Here is a 21149-nt window from a genome sequence, read left to right on the forward strand (position 1 = left end):
TGACACTGCTCATGTATAGGTTTTCCAATCCTAATGTCCGGTTATTTTCACCATTGTGTGAAAACAGGAGACCCTGCAGAGCAGCAGAAGGCCCTCAGCAGGACTGACACTCAGGCCAAGCCCCAGGAGGCAGTGCAAAGAACACATTGTTCAGTTAAACCCCACAGAGACTGGCCTCAGAAAATACCTGGGGTTTGCATCCCCCAAAAGTTGAACAAATGTCAAGGTCATTCAAAACTCTTCATAGGGTTAGTGGGAGTGGGGGGGGGGCATCTGGAGTTTTAACAAAAGTACACAAATCAGTGGCCCTTTGTCAAACACTGCAAACAAGCTGTCATGCTTAAGAAGAGCCTCCTTTTCTCTCAGATTTTATATCACTGTGTTCATCTCAGGTACCACAAAGTACAGTGAAAATCTAATAAGTTAAAATAAGCTGTGGAAAGGTCACCAGAAAAACAGCAAAAAACAATATTCTTCAACTGAGTGAATGATTTCTCTCAGGGGATTGACTTTTAGATTGTGAATTTAAAAATATTTGCAATGTTTCTGAAATTGCAATTTTTTTGTGCACACGATTTCAAATAAAGGTGATCAAATCTTCCTGCCGTTCTAGGTGACTGAAATTAAACTGCCAGCAGTTATCACTAAAACAAAGGTAAAGCCATTTTGCTTACACATAATTGAATGTTTCTGAAGTCTAAAGGACTAGAAGACTTCTCAGTGTGAATGTCTGTTTCAACAAAGATACCCTGTTTTGTAGTATTGGATCCATGGAGTTTCTAATTACACGTATATAAGTCTTGGCAGCATTACTGTAGTTCAATTTTGCCTTCTGCATCTAGGAATGTGAAAGATTTGTATATGCCGCTGGTTGTGACTCGCCAATAACAAGTAATGAAAATTCCTATTTATCATTTCTAGGATCAACACCAGTTTGACAGCAGAAAATGGCATTACTTACCTGGCACACAATTACTGTTGTATAGAATCTGGAAAAATAAATCCCTCAATCCATTCAGGAACGTTCTTTTCCCAATTACGGTTTCAATGACTCTGCACATAACACTGATTTTTACCTTTTTCTATTTGCATTTTAATTTCAAAAGTCCCTGTCGATTTTATTTCTATAATACAGTGTGTTTATGTTTTCAAAATCTTAACAACTTCTTATCCCGGGAGTCCCTTTATTATTTATTTTTTACTTTGTTCAGTTACTGGAAAACATCTCATAGCTTCTTTATCTATTACTTTACTTGAGTTGATTTTTTTCGTTACTTTGTGAAATTACCCATTTGGTGATCACATGACTAATATGCAAAAAGTTCTTATTTCAATTATAAAAGCAAATCTAATTCATGATTATTAAGAAAAGTACTTTGCAAGTCAACCACTGTTTATTTCAGAATATAATCAAGTACCACAGGCTAGATTAAAAACTTAAGGATAGGGATTTTTCCCCCCCGATTTAAAATAAAACAGGTACTCAAACCTTCCTGCCAACCTAGGTGCCTGTGAAATTTAATCACCAGCAGTTATCATTAAAACAAAGGCAAAGCAATTTCTTTTCTTTTTTTTTTTTTTTTTTGTGGTATGCGGGCTTCTCACTGTTGTGGCCTCTCCCGTTGTGGAGCACACGCTCCGGACGCACAGGCTCAGCGGCCATGGCTCACGGGCCCAGCCGCTCCACAGCATGTGGGATCCTCCCGGACCGGGGCATGAACCCGTGTCCCCTGCATCGGCAGGCAGACTCTCAACCACCGCGCCACCAGGGAAGCCCCAAAGCAATTTCTTTTACACATAATTGAATATTTCAGAAACACATTTCTAAAGAGTTCTCAGAAAATGTATTTAAAAATTAATTTTAACCTGATTATTTCATCTGTTGTGACTCAGCTGGTAATGTAGAATAAATGAGATGCTCGGGTAATGTGGTCCAACAATAGCAGGTAAGAACATATTCTCAGGAAAATCAGATAATTTTGAGCTTAATATGAGTAAATTATTAGATTTTTACTCTTCACACAAATCCATCCAAACCTAAACCTCCCAGAAATAGAGGCTATTCCTCTAAGAGAGGTTTAACCCATGGTATTCTATTCAAGTTCACCTCTCCATATCCTGGACACTACAGAATCAACCATTCCTTTCTCAATGCTCAATTGCCCAAGTATGTCCTAAGGTACTGGAGAGCTGTGCCACTAAACCCATTGCTACCTGAGCAGAAAGAAACTGTCCAGAGAAGAGGAACCACCAAGAAAACAGGTCAATAGCCCTAAGGAGGGAGTTGAAAATTAGGCAATGAACTCCCCTATCTCCAGGTCTTTGCCTAAGATCTTACCTCTTCCTGAAATGCCTTTCCCGCGCTCTGCTTTTTGAAAACATTCCACTCATCCTTCAAGGCTCAACTCATATGTCACCCCTACTGACCCCTCACAACTGAGGTCATCACTCTCTTCCCTGTACTCTCCTCCCCATAATTTATTTTATCAAAATGGAAAATAGATTGCTATTTGCTTGTCCATCTCTGCTGCTGGATGGAGAGGGAAAGGATCTTGATGCATTTTTCTATTCCATACACTTGGGATTATGGCTGAAACCTAAAAGAAACTTAATAAATGCTTGTTTAATGGAGCTCAAACCGCAAGACCAAACTTAACATGCAATGTAAGAGGCAGACTTGATGTGTGTTGGACTTATTTCTGTACCTAAAGTCTGAGTCAGTGAGAGCTTTCTTTTTCATTCCTCCAAGGAACAAACTTTATTCACACCAAGCACTTATTAAGTGCCACACCCTGTGCTAAACGCTCTATACAAGTTATCTCACTTAATCCCCATGACATTCTTATGAAATAGTTCCTGTTGTTAGCATCAGTCTCATTTATCGATGAGGAAATTGAGGCTTGGAGAAGTTAAATAACTTACCCCAAGTTACCCACTGCTGGAGCCAAACTCAAGGACAATAATCCCAGAACTTCAGAACTTGAAGGAATCCTTTAAATTATCTTCCTCACTTAACCTCCTTGAATCTGATGCTTATAACTTACTGCCTGGCACATAGTAGGCCCTCCAAAACGGTGATTAATAGATTGATGGAGTGTCCTAATTTTTCAGACTCTGGCCTTTGCCTGAGAGAACCCAGCTGCCACCACAAACAGGCTCTATTCTTTCCTGCCCAACACCTCCCACAGGTGTGAATTGCTTGTGTCACCTGAATTATTCATGATCCACACGATGGTGAGCTTTAAAAAGAGAATTCTGGCTCTTAAATTTTTCAAGACAAAGTGCCTGATTAATTGGTGAATTAGCCAATATAAGCTCATGGCCCATGGTTGAGTCATACCAAAAAATATACCTCTGCCCACTTTTTGAATTTAAGCTTTTGCAAAATTTTCCAGTTTCCATTAGGATTTAAAACAGTGGTAACTAAAGCAGAAAAAAGAACCATCACAAGCATCTCTATTCTATCTACAAAGCAATTAACATCATCTAAAGCTTATACTGTGCTGCTTCAAACCCATGTATTCTTCCTAAGGCTGAGTTAGGTTTTCAATAACATTCCTTAAGCTTAAGGCGATCTTTCATCAAGATCTGAAAATTCAGATGCCACAGCATCTGTAATTTATACCTTCAGTAAATCATGTGATAACACTGCCTTATTGTCCTTTATCCTTTCTTCTTTCCCTTCGTCACCTCTCCCCCACCAGTTCATTTTCTTGTGGGCCATTTTCGGAGAGGGATAACCATATGCTAATCATAAGCTAACATCACTGTGTTTTAAATTCAATGTTAGTCAACCAAAATGAACTGAAAAGCAGCAGCAGTGGTTTGGGGGTACTAAAAATAAGCTGTAGCATTTGCTGAGTTCTCAGAATTAAAACCACAGGCGGTCAACTTGTTGCTGCTCTTAATAAGATATGACTGTTCTGCCCCATTGGTTGCTACTACCAGAAACTTCAACTACATCGTACACATAACAACACTGTGCTTTTCATTAGTTGGCAGTGATCAAGAAAGGAAGTGCTATTTCCCTGGAACTAAAACCTGCCAAAAAAGATAATAAATGGCTTTCAAGTGATCACCTTGTTCCACGTCACAACTGCACCTTAGTCAAATCACCTTGCATTTATGATTTAATTAGTCACACATCTAGAGATATGGTTCCTTAATGCTTGGCTTGCTGTCCAATGCCTCCAATAAAGTGTTTCTTCTTGTGAGTTTAATTTTTGGGTAATAATTTAAAACACACACACAATAGGAATTAATACAATATTGATATATTAAGCATTTCCATTAGGACTTCAAGACCTTCTTGACCCATGAATGCTGTAAACTACACTAAATGTCTTATCAGCTAACCCTTTAGGGTTTGTCATTAAAGTTTTCAACGACTAGCGAAGTAGAAGAATTCTACCTAATGCATCATCCTGATTAGAAACCTGTCATACTCAGAATCCAGTGGGTCTGCTTCTATTGATTCCTACTCCTTCAGATTCATTAGCAATTTGTTCTCTTCAATTAGACCCGCTGTTCAACGTAGAAAAGCTGAAAGAAGCCCTTCCTTCCTCGGCCGCACTTGAAAAAAAAAATATGTATGCCTGGAAAGTAAAATCACAGAACATATTCCAAGAGGCCACAGAGGAAAATCACACACACACACACACACACACACTTGCAAACGGGCAAATTGTCAAAGGCTGGCTCGACCTCGCGTCCCCTAACTCGCTTCGATCAGAACCAGAAAGAGAATCACCTCTATCTCAAACCCATACCCCAAGCGTGGGTCTCCACGGAGCTAATTTCTGAAACAAACAAAGAAAATCAAGTCTGCGAGAAGCGAGGGTTTGCTCTCCACTGCCTTGAATGCGGACATCCCGCGGAGCGGGCACCCCAGAGCCAGCGGGTCGGGGCGCCCAGCGTCACCCTAACCTTCCCCGCCCCGCCAGCCCGGGTTCCAGCGGCGCCAGAAAGTGCGAGCCCGCCCCTACCCGGTTCGCTTCTCGCCTGCTGCTCCCCAAATCTCCAGTACTCCCGCGTCTGCACACTAAGGGCGCCCCGCTCCCCCACCTCTGCGCTGTCAGATGCCAGGCGCGGAGGTGCTGTGGGCACCGAGGGTGCTGGCCAGCCAAACAAGTGTCACACCGGCCGCCTGCCCTCACCCCGGGAGAGCGGGCAAGACGGCCACAGGTAGGCTTTCTCCATCCCAGAGTGCGGGGCGAGGGCAGCGGGCGACAGACCCAGTGGGGCAATCGCGCCCGACGGGCTGAAACTCACCGGAGGACACCGAGGAGCCGGACAGGCTGGAGTTGCTGGACGCTGCCATCTCCGCGCGCCCCGCGCGACGCTGCTCGCTCAGCCGCGGTGCGGACGCCGCCGCCGCTGTCCTGACCCGGCAGCTCGCAGCCTCCGCGGCCCCCAGCCCATGGCAAAGTCCTGGGGACGCGCAGAAAGCACCAGCCTCCGGACTCTGCCTGCACTTCCTGCTCCGCCAGATGACGCGCTGCTGCCGCCGCTATTTATTTGTGGTTTCCGTCACTCTCGGCGCCTTCGCACGCTTTTCTGCGAGTGTCGAGGGTAGGTGGGAGCGGAGGGAGGCCGAGGGGCGGCCGGAGCAGACGAATCGTGCCTCCAGCTGAGCCCCTGCTGCGGTGCGCGCTCCCCAGCGCGCGGCTGGGACCAGGGCGCCCGGGCGGCCCCGAGACGCCCCGCCGGCTCCCCGCACCCTCCCCCCCGGCTCCCGCCTCCCCGGCGGCACTTCAAGCTGCCCGGGCAAAGGCGGCGGGAGACAGACAGACAGAGCGACCTCCCCCTTCTCCCTCCTCCCCAACTCCGCTCGCGCGCACACAAAGGAAGGAGAGGAGACGCGGGAGCTCGGGGGCTGGTTCAGCTGCCGCGGGCTTGACAGCTCCTGCGACGGGGGCTGGAGGGGGAGGCTGTGGGCTGCAGGGCGGGGCGACACTGGCCCGGGGAGCCGGACCCCGAGGTGCCGGGGAAGCCGCTGGGGGGCGCGGGGCGAGCATAGCTGCGGTGCGCAGCGCGGCTCCAAAGGTTTGAGGGCGACCGGGTGTGGGGCGTGGGGGAAGGTGGCGGGACTCGCGACGCCCAGCCGGACTAGGGAGCAGCGAGACAGCCGGGGTGCGATCCAGAGGGCGAAGGCGGGGTCACTAAGGACACGATGCTAGGCGTAAGGGGGCCTGGGATGCCAGAGCGGCTATGGAGCGCTCCTTGCACTCCCCTCCAAATTGTCCTTTGTCGCTCTGGAGCTGAGGATTCCTGCCCTGCAAGAAGGTGCGTTTCCTAAAATACCCTCAAAACACCCGGCAAGCCAATCCGGCTGCTCTTAAGTACCCCAGCCATGGACAGTCCGGGTCCACTGGGCTTTTGAGATGGGCCTTCAAAGAAATAGAGACGTTCCAGATATGCCATCAGGCCCACACAAAGCCGGGTGTCAAAGAAAAAGAGGTTCTCACACTGCAGTCTTGCAAAGGATCTTCACAAAAGACTTAAGACTTAGCAGCAGGTCCAATTGTGCCCTTTCTGGATAAGGAACTACTCAGGTGTGTGAGAGAAAGAGACTCTGGCACAAGGTGTGTACTTTACTCCAGTATTTAAACCTAAATTAATTTCACTGGGAGGAAATATCATGCAGGTTTTTTAAGTCTATTTCACGCTCCCAGCAGGGTAATCGGTTCTTTCATTCCTGAAGCCACAGAAAACTGTGAAATTTGAACAGAAATTGTTAGTTCAAAGGAAAAAGCAAACATTAAAGGAATGAAAGTCCTCTCATTATGTAGCAAAGTGGAAATTGTTCACATTGTGGTTGTTCAATTTTTAAAAACATGGTTAAAAGGACATAGTCAATTTAAAAATTATCAGGAGTGACACAGGAACAGCAGCCAATCCTAGGGGGTCCACCTCAACAAAGCACCTAACACACAGTGAATAAATGTTGAATAATCACAGTATGCACCCATGTCACATTTTCTAGTTGATTTAAACTTTTTTTTTTAAAATTCCCTCCAGGATGCCATCCCGGTGTATGCTCCCAATAAGGCTCTTTTTTTTTTTTTTTGCGGTACGCGGGCCTCTCACTGTTGTGGCCTCTCCCGTTGAGGAGCACAGGCTCCGGACGTGCAGGCTCAACGGCCATGGCTCACGGGCCCAGCCGCTCCGCAGCATGTGGGATCTTCCCGGACCGGGGCACGAACTCGTGTCCCCTGCATCGGCAGGCGGACTCTCAACCACTGCGCCACCAGGGAAGCCCTTGTTTTGTTTTTAATGCAGCTTGCAGAATCGTTGAGGGCTCTGGAGCACTCTCCAGTCACATTAGACTGAGTCCTCCTGACACTCATCTACATGGAACTTGAAACATCCCAGCCTGGTATACGGAGACCCAAGCACCTCCACTCCGCCCCCCTTCCATTCTTCTTCTTCTTTGTGTAATGCAGCCTTGATGCAGCTTAATGTATCCCTCCAGATCTTTAGCTGGTGGACTGTCTGACTTGGCTATGTCACCTAGTAGGGCTGTCTCCCTCTGGGCTTTGAAGGAGACTACACCTGGATTCAAACTCTGGTTCTCCCACTTATTAGCTGTGGGACCTTGAGCAAATTACTCACATTTGCTGAGGTTCAGTTTCTCCACCCCCAACCAAACTCCTGATAATGTAGGGCGTGGTGAAAATTAAATGACATGAGATGTGTAAAGTCACAGTGTACCTGGTATACAGTTTGTGCTCCATAAGTGATTGTAAATTTTTTACTTGAAAGATGGAATCTATGATTTGAACAACTTTTGCTTTCTCCACTGCATCTGGAGATAACTGGAGATAACTAATCAGCAGTGACCTGTTCTACCAGGGGAAATGCTCATCTTCGGCCCAAGGTTTGTATCTTTCTTGTCCCAAATCAAGAAGTATGCCAACAGGTTTCATCACTCAGAAGTCTCACAAAGGGATGTCAAATTCTATTTCTGCAGTTTGGATGATGATATCTACCCTCATAGAGCTTTACAGTCCTTAGTTAGAGAAAGTAAAGCATGGCCCTGTGAAGTAGATTATTTTTTTATTCCCAGTTGACAGATGAAGGGACAGAGGGACACTTGCTGTGAAGGCATCACCCCAAGGCACCCTGTGTACAAAAGCAGAATAAGATGGAAAATAATTTTTTTTCCACTGGGTCCAGAGGTCAGAAGAATACAAGACCAACAAATACGCTTGCTGAGTAGAAACGGGATGACTGGAGAGGCTTAGCTAATTGGTAGGAGATGGACGGAAACTCTGAAGTCCATTATTTTGAAGAACAAAAGGAAAGCTCTAGGTTCAGTACTAAAATCTGAAAGTTAATCAATAACTTGGATTGTTAAAGTCATAACCAACAGAGAAAACTCAGCAGGCATGATCGCTCACCATCAACATAGTTTCAGAGGCTTAATGGCTCGCTGCCACTTGCAAAAATGTTTAATATCAATATATTAGCAGAAGGTAGAGGAAACAAGATGCTAACCTCCTCCTCAGTAGGCTCAGGAACCTGTCTGTGGACCTTCCAAAGCATTCCTCTAAATGAAGCAATAAGAAAATTCATTCATATACTTTATTCACTCATGTACGGCCTTATTTCTAGGTAATGCCTATCTGCTGGTAAAAACGGGAATATTGGTGCTACAAAGATCTTAAGTCTGTTTGAGAAGTAGGGATTTTTTAAAGATATTTCTACCTTCTTTCTTCAAAGAGTAAAGTACTTATGGGATGAAAGGAGTCTTGATAACTTAGTCTATTTAGGCTTAAAAATTACCATTTTGTTTTAACTTAGCATTCATGCTTAGCTTAGCATTTAAAGCCTTCCCACCTTCCCTTTCCAAACATATTTCCTGTTGTCCCTGTCACAAACGTAACCCTGCCTCACCTCGCCCCCTAACCCCTGGGGCTGCCAGCACTGGCCTTTTCCCATCCCTCCCTGCTGGACCTCCTACAGACCGTGAAGGTTCAAGAAGAATGTACCTTCTTGGGGAATCGTCCCTGAACCCCAAGCCAGAAATCGGCTCTCCTTCTGTTGAATTCCTATAGTCTTTTCTCTGCACCTCTCAAATGGCAGATGCTCTGTCTTGCTTTGGTCGCAATTGTGGAACATATTTGACCTCCCTACTTTATTAAAAGCTTCCTGGGGGGTAGGATCCTTGTCTGGCCGGCCTTTGTAGTCTCTACCATGCTTTACACACAATAGGTGCTCAGTGGATATCTGTGGAATAAGTGAGTAAACCAAGGAACAAATGAATCCATGAATGGTTCTCATGTACACCAATTAATTTTCACATCAGTAGCTGTGACCACTGAGCAACTAGGTGATGAGTGACGCATCTGGAGCACAAAAAAGTTGACGGGCATGTTAAGGACCCACTATTTTGCTGTGAACAAGAAAAACTAAGATGGTGAAAACAAGAATAAATTTCCATGGAGCAAATGTTTGCATTCCCCACCCCCACTCCCATCACCAGCTGTTACAACTCCTGTAATTTATTGTTTACAGAGGCGCTCTTCTGTTACTGTAATTTGTTTATTTTTGCTTTACTGTTCCTTCCTTTGAAGTTTAAAGGCAGACGTGAAAACACCGAAGGGTACATGCGGCTGTTGTGGCTGGAGCTGAGCTCCCACATTTCAGGCACTTGGGGGTGTTTGTGAAGGTCATTCCTCTTCTCCGTGCTAAGCATAGAATGAAACATTCCTGACTTTCAAGATTAATCCAGGGGCCATCTTTCGGGAGAAGAGTGGGTCTATTTGTCAACTAGTTTTAAATATTTTATGGCAAATACTCTACTATAGAAAAGGGGTCCTTTTGCCATTAATTTCTCAACATAGATATACTCTGTTGTAGTGAGAAATATTTCCCTTTGCAGTTTAAGCCGTGTTTCTAATGCAAAGATACCTAGTCCTGTTAAAGAGAAAACACTGGCTCTTCCGGGGTAACGTCAGGTGTAACTAAAGGCAGAAGCTGAGAAACAGTGCACGTCCTCCGAAGAGGTGCGCAGGCAGCCCAGGGCTGGGTGACTGGAGCAGACAGCTCAGACGCCGCAGGTAGCAGCCCAGCCTCTGAACAAAAGGAGTCCACACCTGGGGTGCAGACAAAGGAGGCCGCCTCGGCTACCCAAGTCCCAGTTCACACCGCCTGCCGCTGGGGACCCCTAGTGGCGACATGCCGCAAGCACAAGTGTTCCTGAATCTGAGATGCGGAGGGGTCGGGGTAACACCGAGTTTCCCTGTTTGCCACTTAACTTGGGAGATCAGGCACACACTTATGGCATGGCTGTCAGCTACAACCTCTTTGACTTGAGAGAGAAGTGGGGAGGAAGAGAGAGACAGAGGTATTGAGAGAGAAAAAGAGAAATGAAGGCTTTTCTTTCTTTCTAAAGGAAAAAAAAAATCAGAGTTCAGAAATTCAGTGATAAGAGTTCAAAAACTCATTGAATATGCATTCTTCCACAGTTCACCTCTGGCTTTGTTCCCTGACATTTTAGATAACAAAAATCTTTTCTACACTCTATGTCCAAAGAGAAATCTAGGATAAACTAAACTGAAGAGAGCTCTAAGCCTACTCTGGGCAAATGTGTACAGTGAGTTTGTTTTTCATGTCTTCTGGGGTACCTCTGGCTTTATGCTTTCATTATCGAAGTTTGCTTTCATAAAAGTATCAGAGGGATTTGTTCTCTAACTTTTCACTCATTTATGCATTCACCACTTCACTCAGTGATGTTTACTGAGCACTCACCATGTGTCAGGGAGTATTGCTAGGAAGAAAGTATGCTGGGAAGAAAGATAAGAGGAAAGCTACATTCTTGCCCTGGGGCATCCTACAGTATGATGCCTCTCCTCCTCCCTGGAACATTTACATTTTAGCTGGGACAAGGTTTTAAGCTACAAATTGGGAATTATAGGTATTACCTATGCTGGTGGCAACTTTATTTTCAGCATTTTTTTTTAACAAAACATCCAAAATTAAGCCTTAAAGTCTGTTTCTAGATAATTGGCATTTCCTCATTCAGTTTTAGCTTGTCAGCTCAGAGAACGAAGCAGGATACTGTACTCTAAATGTTCTGTGCCCTCACCTCCCAGAAAAGTTCTGAATCAATATTCTCATTTCATTCCCTGTGGCAGCTACAGATTCAACAACAAAACAGAAACAAATTTTTTTTTTTTTTTTTTTTTTTAAGGAGGGAGGGTAAGTGGGCATTGGAAGAAAGCTAACAGACACAATATCTGGGCCAACTTTCTGATATAAGAAAACATATTTTAGCCTTTTGCAAATATTCCAGATTTGTTTGTAAAACAAGGTATGAAATGATTCTGGAAAAGTTGAATGTGTATCTATGCAGTCAGACAGACCCAGATTTCAATCTTAGTTTGTCATTTATTAGCTGTGAGACCTTCAGCAAGTTACTGCATCTCAGTCTCCTGATCTTTAAAATGGGGTGAACAGTACTTACTTCAGAGTTTGTGAAGCCCAAATGAAACAACAGATGTAATGCAGCGTCTACCACATAGAAGCCCAGTTAGGAGTTCTGGGTGTCTATTCCTCAGAGCAAAGCACAGTGTGCTTACACCTATCTCTCCAGAGTAGTCTGGAAGAATAATGGTCTGAGGCAAAAGTAATTTTCATCTCTACCTACCACTCCTATGTTCCATCACTTGTGTGAGATTACATTAAGACAGGTGAGAGAGGCCTGGGCTCTGGAGATAAATCAGAGTTCAAACCCTGATTCTGCTACATATCATGTGGTAACCTTGGACAAGGAGCTTAACTTCTCTTATTCTTAGGTAAAAGGCAATGATATTAGTGTATGCAACGTTATTTTAGTACTCAGTAATATTTATGTCCAGCTGGAGAGAGGGTGACTTTGCTAGGTGGAGAGTGTTTCAGAATCTCCAGGGAGTGGCATGTATAATATTAAAAGTTTTACTCAAGTCCTCTCTCTCCCTCTCTCTCTCTCTCACACACACACACACACACACACACCCTACACAAGATGGCAATGCCTCACACTGAGACATTTTCCCACCAGCCTCTTTGGATAAGAATCCTGGTAGAATTTGAAAGTAGGGTTCAGGGTAAGAAGGTAGGCAGATTACATAAACTCTGTTAAATCTGACCCCATAAGAAAAAAGGGGAGAAAACTCATATTTGCTGACGACTACTATTGCTGCTACTTTTATCACCACTCAGGACGTTCCCTGCCACTAGTGATACAGAAAAATCACCTTCCACATAATAAGCATTTATTGTGCGCCAGGACCATGCTGTACATGTTAACCTATATTCACAACAATCCTGAAGTCTGAAGTCGTGAGCTCCATTTTCCATTTGGGGAAACTGAGGCCAAAAAACTTACATCTTAAAATGAACTACAAACCTAGTGGTACGTATTAGCATCCTCACTTTATTTGGTTAAGAAAACCAAAAGTGAGAGAGGGTACATAATTTATCACGGTTACAGGCATCAATTTGAACCCCGCTTTGGCTGATTCTTTTCAGAACACATGAAAAGAAAATTGACTTTTTAGTTTCTGTTTGAAGTTTCTTTCTGCTTTTTTGGTAAACACTTTCCTGTTTGAGGCTTTGCTCAGGTGAGAAATGAAGTCTTTACATTTTCTTTGCTTTAAGCACTGGTGTTTCTCTATTTGAACCCAGAAGGATACTATCATTTTCCTTGCCTGAAACACACACCTTTGCACAGGCCGGGCTCTGGACAGTTCACAGGATGAGCTTGGGATCTGACTCCAAGGGCCTGGGCAGGGACGGGCATAGTGTCGGGGATACTAAGGCATTTGCCCAAGTGAGGGGATTTCAGGGAACCACAAATGCTCCTAATCAAAAACTCCATCCTAGGGCTTCCCTGGTGGTGCAGTGGTTAAGAATCCGCCTGCCAATGCAGGGGACATGGGTTCAAGCCCTGGTCCGGGAAGATCCCACATGCCACGGAGCAACTAAGCCTGTGCGCCACAGCTACTGAGCCTGCACTCTAGAGCCCGCGAGCCACAACTACTGAGCCTGTTTGCCACAACTACTGAAGCCCACGCACCTAGAGCCCGTGCTGCACAACAAGAGAAGCCACCGCAATGAGAAGCCCGCGCACCGCAAAGAAAAGTAGCCCTGCTCACAGCAACCAGAGAAAGCCTGCGCACAGCAATGAAGACCCAACGCAAAAATAAATAAATAAATTTTTAAAAAAACAAAAAAACTCCATCCTATCCAGCTTCCAGTTGCTGGAAGTCCCATAAGTAGAACTTCCACTTTTTTTTGGAAAAAAATTTTAATTGAAGTACAGTTAATTTACAATGTTGTGTTAGCTTCAGGTGAGAATTTGCACTTCTGACTTAATCAAAGAGTGCTGTGAACACCTACTAGAATTCAATCACCTTTGGGGGACCTAAGACATTAAACCATAGCTATTTTCACTTGAGTCAGTTTCCCTATCCCCTAAACTGATTTTAATACCCAGGGATTTTATACCAATTTTAATTGATTTTAACACCAATACATAGGACAGGGCTATGCAACATTTAAGGTGTCTACAGATTACCTAGGAGTCTTGTTAAAATGCAGATTCAGATTCCGCAGGTATGGGGCAGACTCCAATTCTGCATTTCTAACAAGCCCCAGGTGATGCAGATGGTGCAGCAATACACCTTGAATAACAAGGGTCCTGGGGCAATGGTTTGCAACTCTGGCCGCACATCAGAGTCACTTAAAAGCCTTTCAGAAATCCCAATGCCCAGCTTCCACCCCAGGAAAATCAAATCGAAAATCTCTGTGGGTGGGAACCAAACATCGGTATTTTTTATAACTCCTTGGTGATTCCAATGTACTGCTAAGATTTAGAGCCACTTATGGGAAAGACGGGATTTAGAAAAGAGAACGTACTGTCAAAGGAGTCAGTTGGGAATGGGGAGGGCTAATGTTGCTTTAATGATTTTTTTAGGGCTGTCTCTGGTCATAAAGGAAAAAGAGAGAATCAAGTTTTTCTCAAGACCTTTTATAAGACCACACGGCCCCCGCCACTGTGATGAAAGAAAACAGAATATAATCTAACATTCGGATAAAATTTTCTCAATCAACATGGGGGCAATTCTTCTTTGAATTTTAGTCCACATTATGATTTTTAAAATATACTTCTCGATGAATAAGCATCAATATGCTATGACCTTAGGGCCAATCCCACAAAAGCCACCAGCCGTCAGGGAGGCAGATGTTTCCCAGCAAATCTCAATCAGAAAGATTAGAGATGGGATTTTCAGCTCAGATGGGGTTGGAGAGTGATGTTTATGCCAGAGAAGTACTTCACGCCACAGCTAGAAAAATCGCTTTGGAGAAGAAAACCCCTCAACTTCTTATGCGTCATGAATATATGAAAATGAAACCCTCAGGTTGGACATAAAGAGGTAGTAACATAGGTGAATGAACTTGACTTCCACTTCCTATGTGGCAGCAGCAGGCAGGCAAAAGGTATTTTAGCTAACTCTTTATACCCAAAGAATTTATCCTCACCCACATACACTCCCATTCCTCAGGGTTGAAACTGAAAAGGTGACAAGGTAAACCAAAATGTTTACAGCAGTTAATTCAGGTACGATGGTTAATTTCATGTGTCAACCTGACTGAGCCATGGGGTGCCCAGATATTTGGTCAAACATTATTCTGGGTGTTTCCATGAGGCTGGTTTTGGATGAAATTAACATTTAAATCAGTAGACTGAGTAAAGCAGATCGTCCTCCCTAATGTGGATGGGCCCCATCTAATCAGCAGAAGGCCTGAATAAAACAAAAAGGCTGATCCTCCCCGAGTAAGAGAGAATTCTTCCCCAAAGCCTTCAGACTGCAACACCAGTTCTTTTCTTGCCTTTGTTTCTTGACTTGAAACATCAGCTCTTTCTGGGTCTTAAGCCTGTTGACCTTTGGACTAGAAATAAACCATCAGTTCTCCTAGGTCTCCAGTTTGCTCACTGCAGATCCGGAACTTACCGGCCTCCATATATAAAGGAATTGGCTTGGCCATATATATTCTACTGATTCTATCTGGAGAACCCTGACTAATAATTCATAAGGGCAATTTTTTCATATTTTGTATTTCTCCATATTTTCATATATTTTTCTAAAATGGGATTATATCATCACTGATTTTTAAATTGTGGGCTATTAAATGCACAACCGGAAGAACCATATCCTCTTACATCACAGGTGTCTATACTTCAGAGCAATGTGGCTTCTCCAACTTTAAAACCTATGAATATTACCTGCAGAGCTGTTAAAACTGGGTCCCACCCTCAGAGATTCTGATTCAGGAGGTCTGGGCGGGGAGGAGGGGCTGAGTGTCTGCATCTCTCACAAGCTCCTGGGCGATGCTATTCCATGAACCCTGCTCTGAGTGAAGAGGTCTACCATCATTGTAATAATGATCACAGCCCCTTTCCAGGGGACTGCCCTTTAATCTCCACTGCCTGTGTTTATACCACCAGTTCAGCCCTTAAAGAAATTCCACTATGATTTGCAGTTTTCTTTCTATCTGGTGCTCTCACGCGATGGGAAGATTCTGGAGGGCAGCAATGATGTTTTGCCATTTTTGCATCTCCCTTCCCCAACCCAAGAACCTTTCCTATAATTGAATTTCAAAAATGTTTGTAAAATCCAGCTGAGTGTTTATCTTTGTTCTGGTTTCCCAAGCCATTTAAAGGCGGCAGCCTGTCCCGATTTTCCACACAAAAAGGCAGGAGTAGAATTAACACAATAGGATGCTGTCTGATATTCTCTTCTGCCCTGTCCAAAGAATTTAACCTTCTATAAGCCTAGCTCCAATTCTTTTTGGGACAGTTATATCTAGAATCTTAATGTTTCATACCCTCTTGTGACATTGAAGTCTTTTCTATTGAACCCTAATGATCTTGGGGGACACCGAGTTCACTCAATTTATATTTCTAGACATGTAAATGTATGGAATTGTGTAGATAAAATGTTTAAATGTTGAACTGACTTTTTCAATTTTGATCCAAATGTGTAATACTGGGTAAAAATATCCTAGGGTTATAAGTGAGTAATATTGACTGAACTTGTCAAGCAGTTGAAAATGATGATCTGGCAAGACTTAGGGAGAAGTCTGAACAAAGTTGCAACTTTATACACTTTGATTTTGATACGAGTCTTCGTCTCCCCATTCGGTTACACTCTGTGTGTCATACCACAATGACTAGCTTTCTTCTCTTAATGCTGTTTGTGATCTTATTTTATTATTGTTAGACAGAACACTATAAGCTCATACAATTCTTTTAAGGCATTCAGAATCGAAATCTTCCATCACTGCTAACCTTCCTCTGCCCTCCTATTTTTCAAGCTCTATCATTACCTTCTCTTTTGCAGAGCATCCTGTCACAGCCTCAGAACAGAAGTTCAGCTTGTTTGCATACGCATTTGCATGTCTTCATTAAGAGGAAGACAGCAAAGTGATTAATGAATGTTATTTCACATTTTGCAAAAGAAATATGTCTATTTTTTATATTCTGCATTCAAATCACTGAAAGAAATAGTTATAAGTTAGCTGAACATCAAGTCATTTACAGCATTTGTTATTTAAAATGTTTTTCTTAAAAAGTAATCATGCTAACTGTAGACATGTTAGAAGTAAAAAAGAGATCAGCAAAAGAAAAGACAAATTGTCCATAATCCCATCAGCATGAATAACTATGTTAATACTTTTGTTGTATTTTTCTCCCTGTGGGGATTAGCAGTTTAGCAGTCTGCTCTTTGCAGTTTATGTAGGAATATGAATATACACGTGTAAAATACTTTGTTAGGACATATATCAAAAGTGGCTATCTCTTTGTGTGTTGAAATTATTATGACTACTTTAATTTTCTATATTGTGTCATTTAAAACGATTATATTTTACTTTTATATTGGAATCAGTAAGAAAGCTACCTTTGTTTTGGAATAAATTTATATGAATATTCCCCATGTCATTACATAGTCTTAATTAAAATTTAAATTATTCCATGGCTTCTGCTATTTGTGAATTATGCTGGGATAAAAATTCTTGCACATAAATCTGTAGGTGCCTTTCTGTTTACTTTCTTAGGCTTGGTTGCTGTAAGTTGTGCATGTCACTGGCAGGGCCCCCAGATGTGTGACTCTTGAGGGCACCAGACACGGTGTGTTCTATATAAATGGTGCAATTTCAAACTACAATGTGAGTTGAGTCCGTTGGAGTAGAGCAACGGTTGAGTGTCATCAAAGATGAAGGAAATGTTTAAAGCCCTTAATAAAAACTGGCAAATTGCCTGCTGGAAAAATTGTCTCAATTTATATTCATTCCAGGACTCACCACATACATATCAAAAGTAAGAATGAGAACATATTTTCATTTGAACATTTCAAATTTGCTAGGGGAAAAAATGGTATCTCATTGCTGTTTTATCTCTGATTACTAGTGAGATCAAAATTTTTGCTTATGTCTATTAGTCACTTGTATTTCTTCTTTTGCAAACTGCCTATTCATGCCTTTTGCCAAAATCACAATAGGTACTGGGTTCCAGTAATTGTACTAAGAGTTGTACACGTATGATCTTACTTACCTCTTCTCAATTACATGGTAAGCAGTCACTTTTAATAACTCTGTGTTACACATTAGAACACTAAGAGGTGTGTGAAAGTTAAGGATCTTGCTCAAGGTCCCTCAGCAAGTGATAGGACTTGGATCTGAACTTAGCTCTAACTCCAGAGTCTGGGCTCTTTATCATTGCACTATAGTGCTCCTTCATTGCTATGCCAGTGTTCCTCTTATTAGTATGTAATAACTCTTTATATAATAATTGTAATAATATTTGGTCCAATTTGTAGCAAATTCATTTTTCTTGGCTCATTATTTGCCTTAACTTGATATACTATAGATTTAAGCCTTTCTTCATATCAACTTACATGACTTCTTTGTATAACAATGATATTAGCCCTCTGTCACGTTTTAAATATTTAAAATTTGATTCAGGTATTAAAATGCTTGGTGTGAAATGATATTTTCCTTTCTAAGTAAAAAAAAAAAACTATTAGAGGAAGAACTGACTTTGGAATATTAAGAATGGAACACGTAACCATAATATGTGAATATCTGGAAATCAAATAATCTATATCATTAATGAAGAGACATCTTAATTCTCAGTGGTGTTTCTACCACCTCTAGGGGAACATAGTAACTCGAAAATATAAGACAACAGATCAATCAAACGCTTAGCAATGTAAATTATTCTAATATTTTCAAAATAAGGTAGTGATTAGATGAGGTTTTTAATACCTAAGCTAATTTGCTGGAAATAATAAATACATCCTCATGTGCACTAACTCACTGAAGGTCTAGCATAAAAAAAATAAACATAATGAACACTAAACAGTCCCAACAACTGTCTAGTTCTCAACTCTGCTTTTCGTTCATATGATACAGAATAGTTATTAAGTATTTTATATTTTGTCATTTGAGAAGTGAATGCATAGTAATTATACCTGGTCCCTCTACTTAGAAAAGGAGAGTATTTATTTACATATATCACAATAATGCTGTTTGACAAAGGATATATATAAACTATTGACATATTGATGTCTGCCTTATTCTTGTTGCTGAAGGAGACTTAGGATAAGTGTGAGAATTTTCCCTTCCTACCACAAGAAGTCTTCGTGTTGAGCCTGGGTTCCTGGGTCCCCTAGTGTCTGAAGGTGGTCAAACAACTCTTATATGGTAAAATTCAAGCCTGAGGTTTCTGAGCAGAACCTTCAGCAGTCCTTTCTCCATCAAGGCTGACCGAGAGGCTGAGGCTGGGTCGTGGAAAGGCACAAGTGATCTTTCCAGGGAGTGAAGCGAGCAAACTTCCCCACGACGTGGAGTGGGGGTGGCAGTTCTCAAGGATGGCAGCCCATGCCCACCATCACCCAGTGCTCTGTGAGGGGACAGAACCTTTTAAGGGTCCTCCCAGATGGCGGTGTGACCTAACGCAAATAAGCCTCGTGCCCAGACTTGGTAAAAAGAAACTGGAAGCGTTGCATTCAAAGGGACCATGAGGGGTATAAGTGTGTCAGCACAGATTAGAGAATGGTTTCCTATTCCCTGACAGCACAAGACACTCCTGGATCCTCTGCAACCCTAAGGGGTCAAGAGACCACTTAACAATAACCGAGAGGGTAGAAATTCTTGTTAGCTCTGGTAGATGGGATCCCGGCCAGATTATTTGATTATTAAAAATGAAATGATGTAACCACTTTTTTACCCCAAGTTGTGGAATTAATGTCAAATGTTCATCCAACAAATAATAACTGAGCTCCTACTATATGACAAGGCTTAGTTATGCACCATGAGAGGAGCATCAGGGCACAGCCACAGTGACCTCCTCCCTGTATCCTGTGCCAATCAAAAGGGGCTCTCTCCAGCCTCTGACCTACCTGAAATCTTTCTCAGAAGCGCCCAGTGGAGACCAAGGGGAGGAGCTTGGGAGTGGGTACAAATCCCCATGTGTCTGGGGTACCCAGTTATTCTAATTGATATACTAGCGCCTATTCAGCCTTTAGGAATTCTTTTTTTTTTTTTTTTAATTTTTTCTTCCCCCACCCTATGGCAGCCGCCTCTTCCTCCCATGCACTGTCAAAGGTAAAACAATCCATGTGTCCTGACTCTCCTTGAGGGGGACTTTTTACTATTTGAAATTCAGTTTCCTGGTTGCCAGTGACCTCAGCCCTCTGATGAGTTCAGGAAAACTGTGATTGATTTTGTACACCGTTAAGCATTTTCCTGTTGTTAGGATGGGAGGGACACTCTCTAGCAGCTCTCCAGATCTTGAGCAGGAGTGGAATTCCCAGTGTACTCCAAACAACACCACCTTTCACTTCCCAAGCACTCCGGTCTGGAGGATAAATTACTACGTGGCTACTGAAGGTCAGGCCCAAGCTCAAAGCCAGGAGCATCTGGCAGGTGCCTTCAGGGCAACGCCAGCTGCAGCGCTCTGGATTCCTGCTGTCTTATTTTGCTGGCCTGAGACGATTTCCCTTATTTTTCTGTAAGCTCAGACATGCATTTAAAAGGATGTTTTTTAAAAAACTATCTTATCCAGCATTTTAAAGTGATACATAACAGAGTCTCTTCCAGATATCGAGTAAGGCATATGGCCAGAAACAAAAGTTGAAAAAAGAAGTGTTTTATAACGTTAAAATTTTAATAATTTCCTATTTTTCTTATTAAGATGAATGATTCTCAAAATTGTTGATTAGAAGGCTGCATAAGTCAAAAAGCAATGGTTAATGTGAAATTAATATTTTAAAAATGAAATCCATTAATGTAAAAGATTGACTTTACTAAGCTTTTCTTAAATACTCTAAAAATTCAATTTATCTAGAGGATATTAACATGAATAATTTAGAATTCATTTTCCAACTGCAAGAGAAAGAAAATTATTTTGAGGATTTTCCTGAATCCAAAAGGTTATTTTTAACAAAAAATTTTTTGACAAATGATGAGTGGATGGTTATATGACAATAGATAAATAGACAGATTCATAGACTGTTGTATAGTATACTAATGTAAACTTTAGACACTGATCTCATCATAAGCAAAGGTGAGCCTAAGTCTGAAAGTCAGAGGATTCTTGGGTCAGAAAGTTGATCGACTAGATACAACCAGTCAAATAACAGAAATCAGCTAGGATGCCTACAGCACCTATGCTACCATGACCGCAGTGGGACTAGATCCTGGAGAGAAGATAATGCTGACTTCTTTTTTTTTTTTCCGGTACGCAGGCCTCTCACTGTTGTGGCCTCTCCCGTTGCGGAGCACAGGCTCCGGACGCGCAGGCTCCGGACGCGCAGGCTCAGCAGCCACGGCTAACGGGCCCAGCCGCCCTGCAGCATGTGGGATCCTCCCGGACCGGGGCACGAACCCGCGTCCCCTGCATCGGCAGGCGGACTCTCAACCACTGCGCCACCAGGGAAGCCCAATGCTGACTTTTAATGACCTACAGTAAGACGTTTCATTAAGGGACTGGATCATTGCGTGAATTCCCTACATAATAAACCTAGTTACTTCTTGGATTCCATTTACGAGGTAACGTTATCCCAATATGTTAACATGATCCGTTAGACCCTACATCT

The 21149-nt window shown here is 42.7% G+C and overlaps 1 protein-coding gene across 2 annotated transcripts in view; it reads right to left on the bottom strand.

Annotated features, from left to right (window-relative positions):
* CHN2 (chimerin 2) overlaps positions 1 to 5967 on the bottom strand; it is a 334133-nt gene extending 328166 nt beyond the window's left edge. Inside the window, exon 1 of one of the 2 annotated variants that reach the window (XM_033420595.2) lies at positions 5272 to 5967. In XM_033420595.2, the coding sequence (XP_033276486.1) occupies positions 5272 to 5320 (49 nt within the window). In that variant the 5' untranslated portion in view covers positions 5321 to 5967. The remainder of the gene's footprint in view (positions 1 to 5271) is intronic. The other variant, XM_004265678.4, reaches the window with a different exon arrangement.
* Positions 5968 to 21149: the final 15182 nt, after the last annotated feature.

This window comes from Orcinus orca, chromosome 9 (assembly GCF_937001465.1).
Source record: "Orcinus orca chromosome 9, mOrcOrc1.1, whole genome shotgun sequence".
In the NCBI taxonomy this organism is placed as follows: domain Eukaryota; kingdom Metazoa; phylum Chordata; class Mammalia; order Artiodactyla; family Delphinidae; genus Orcinus; species Orcinus orca.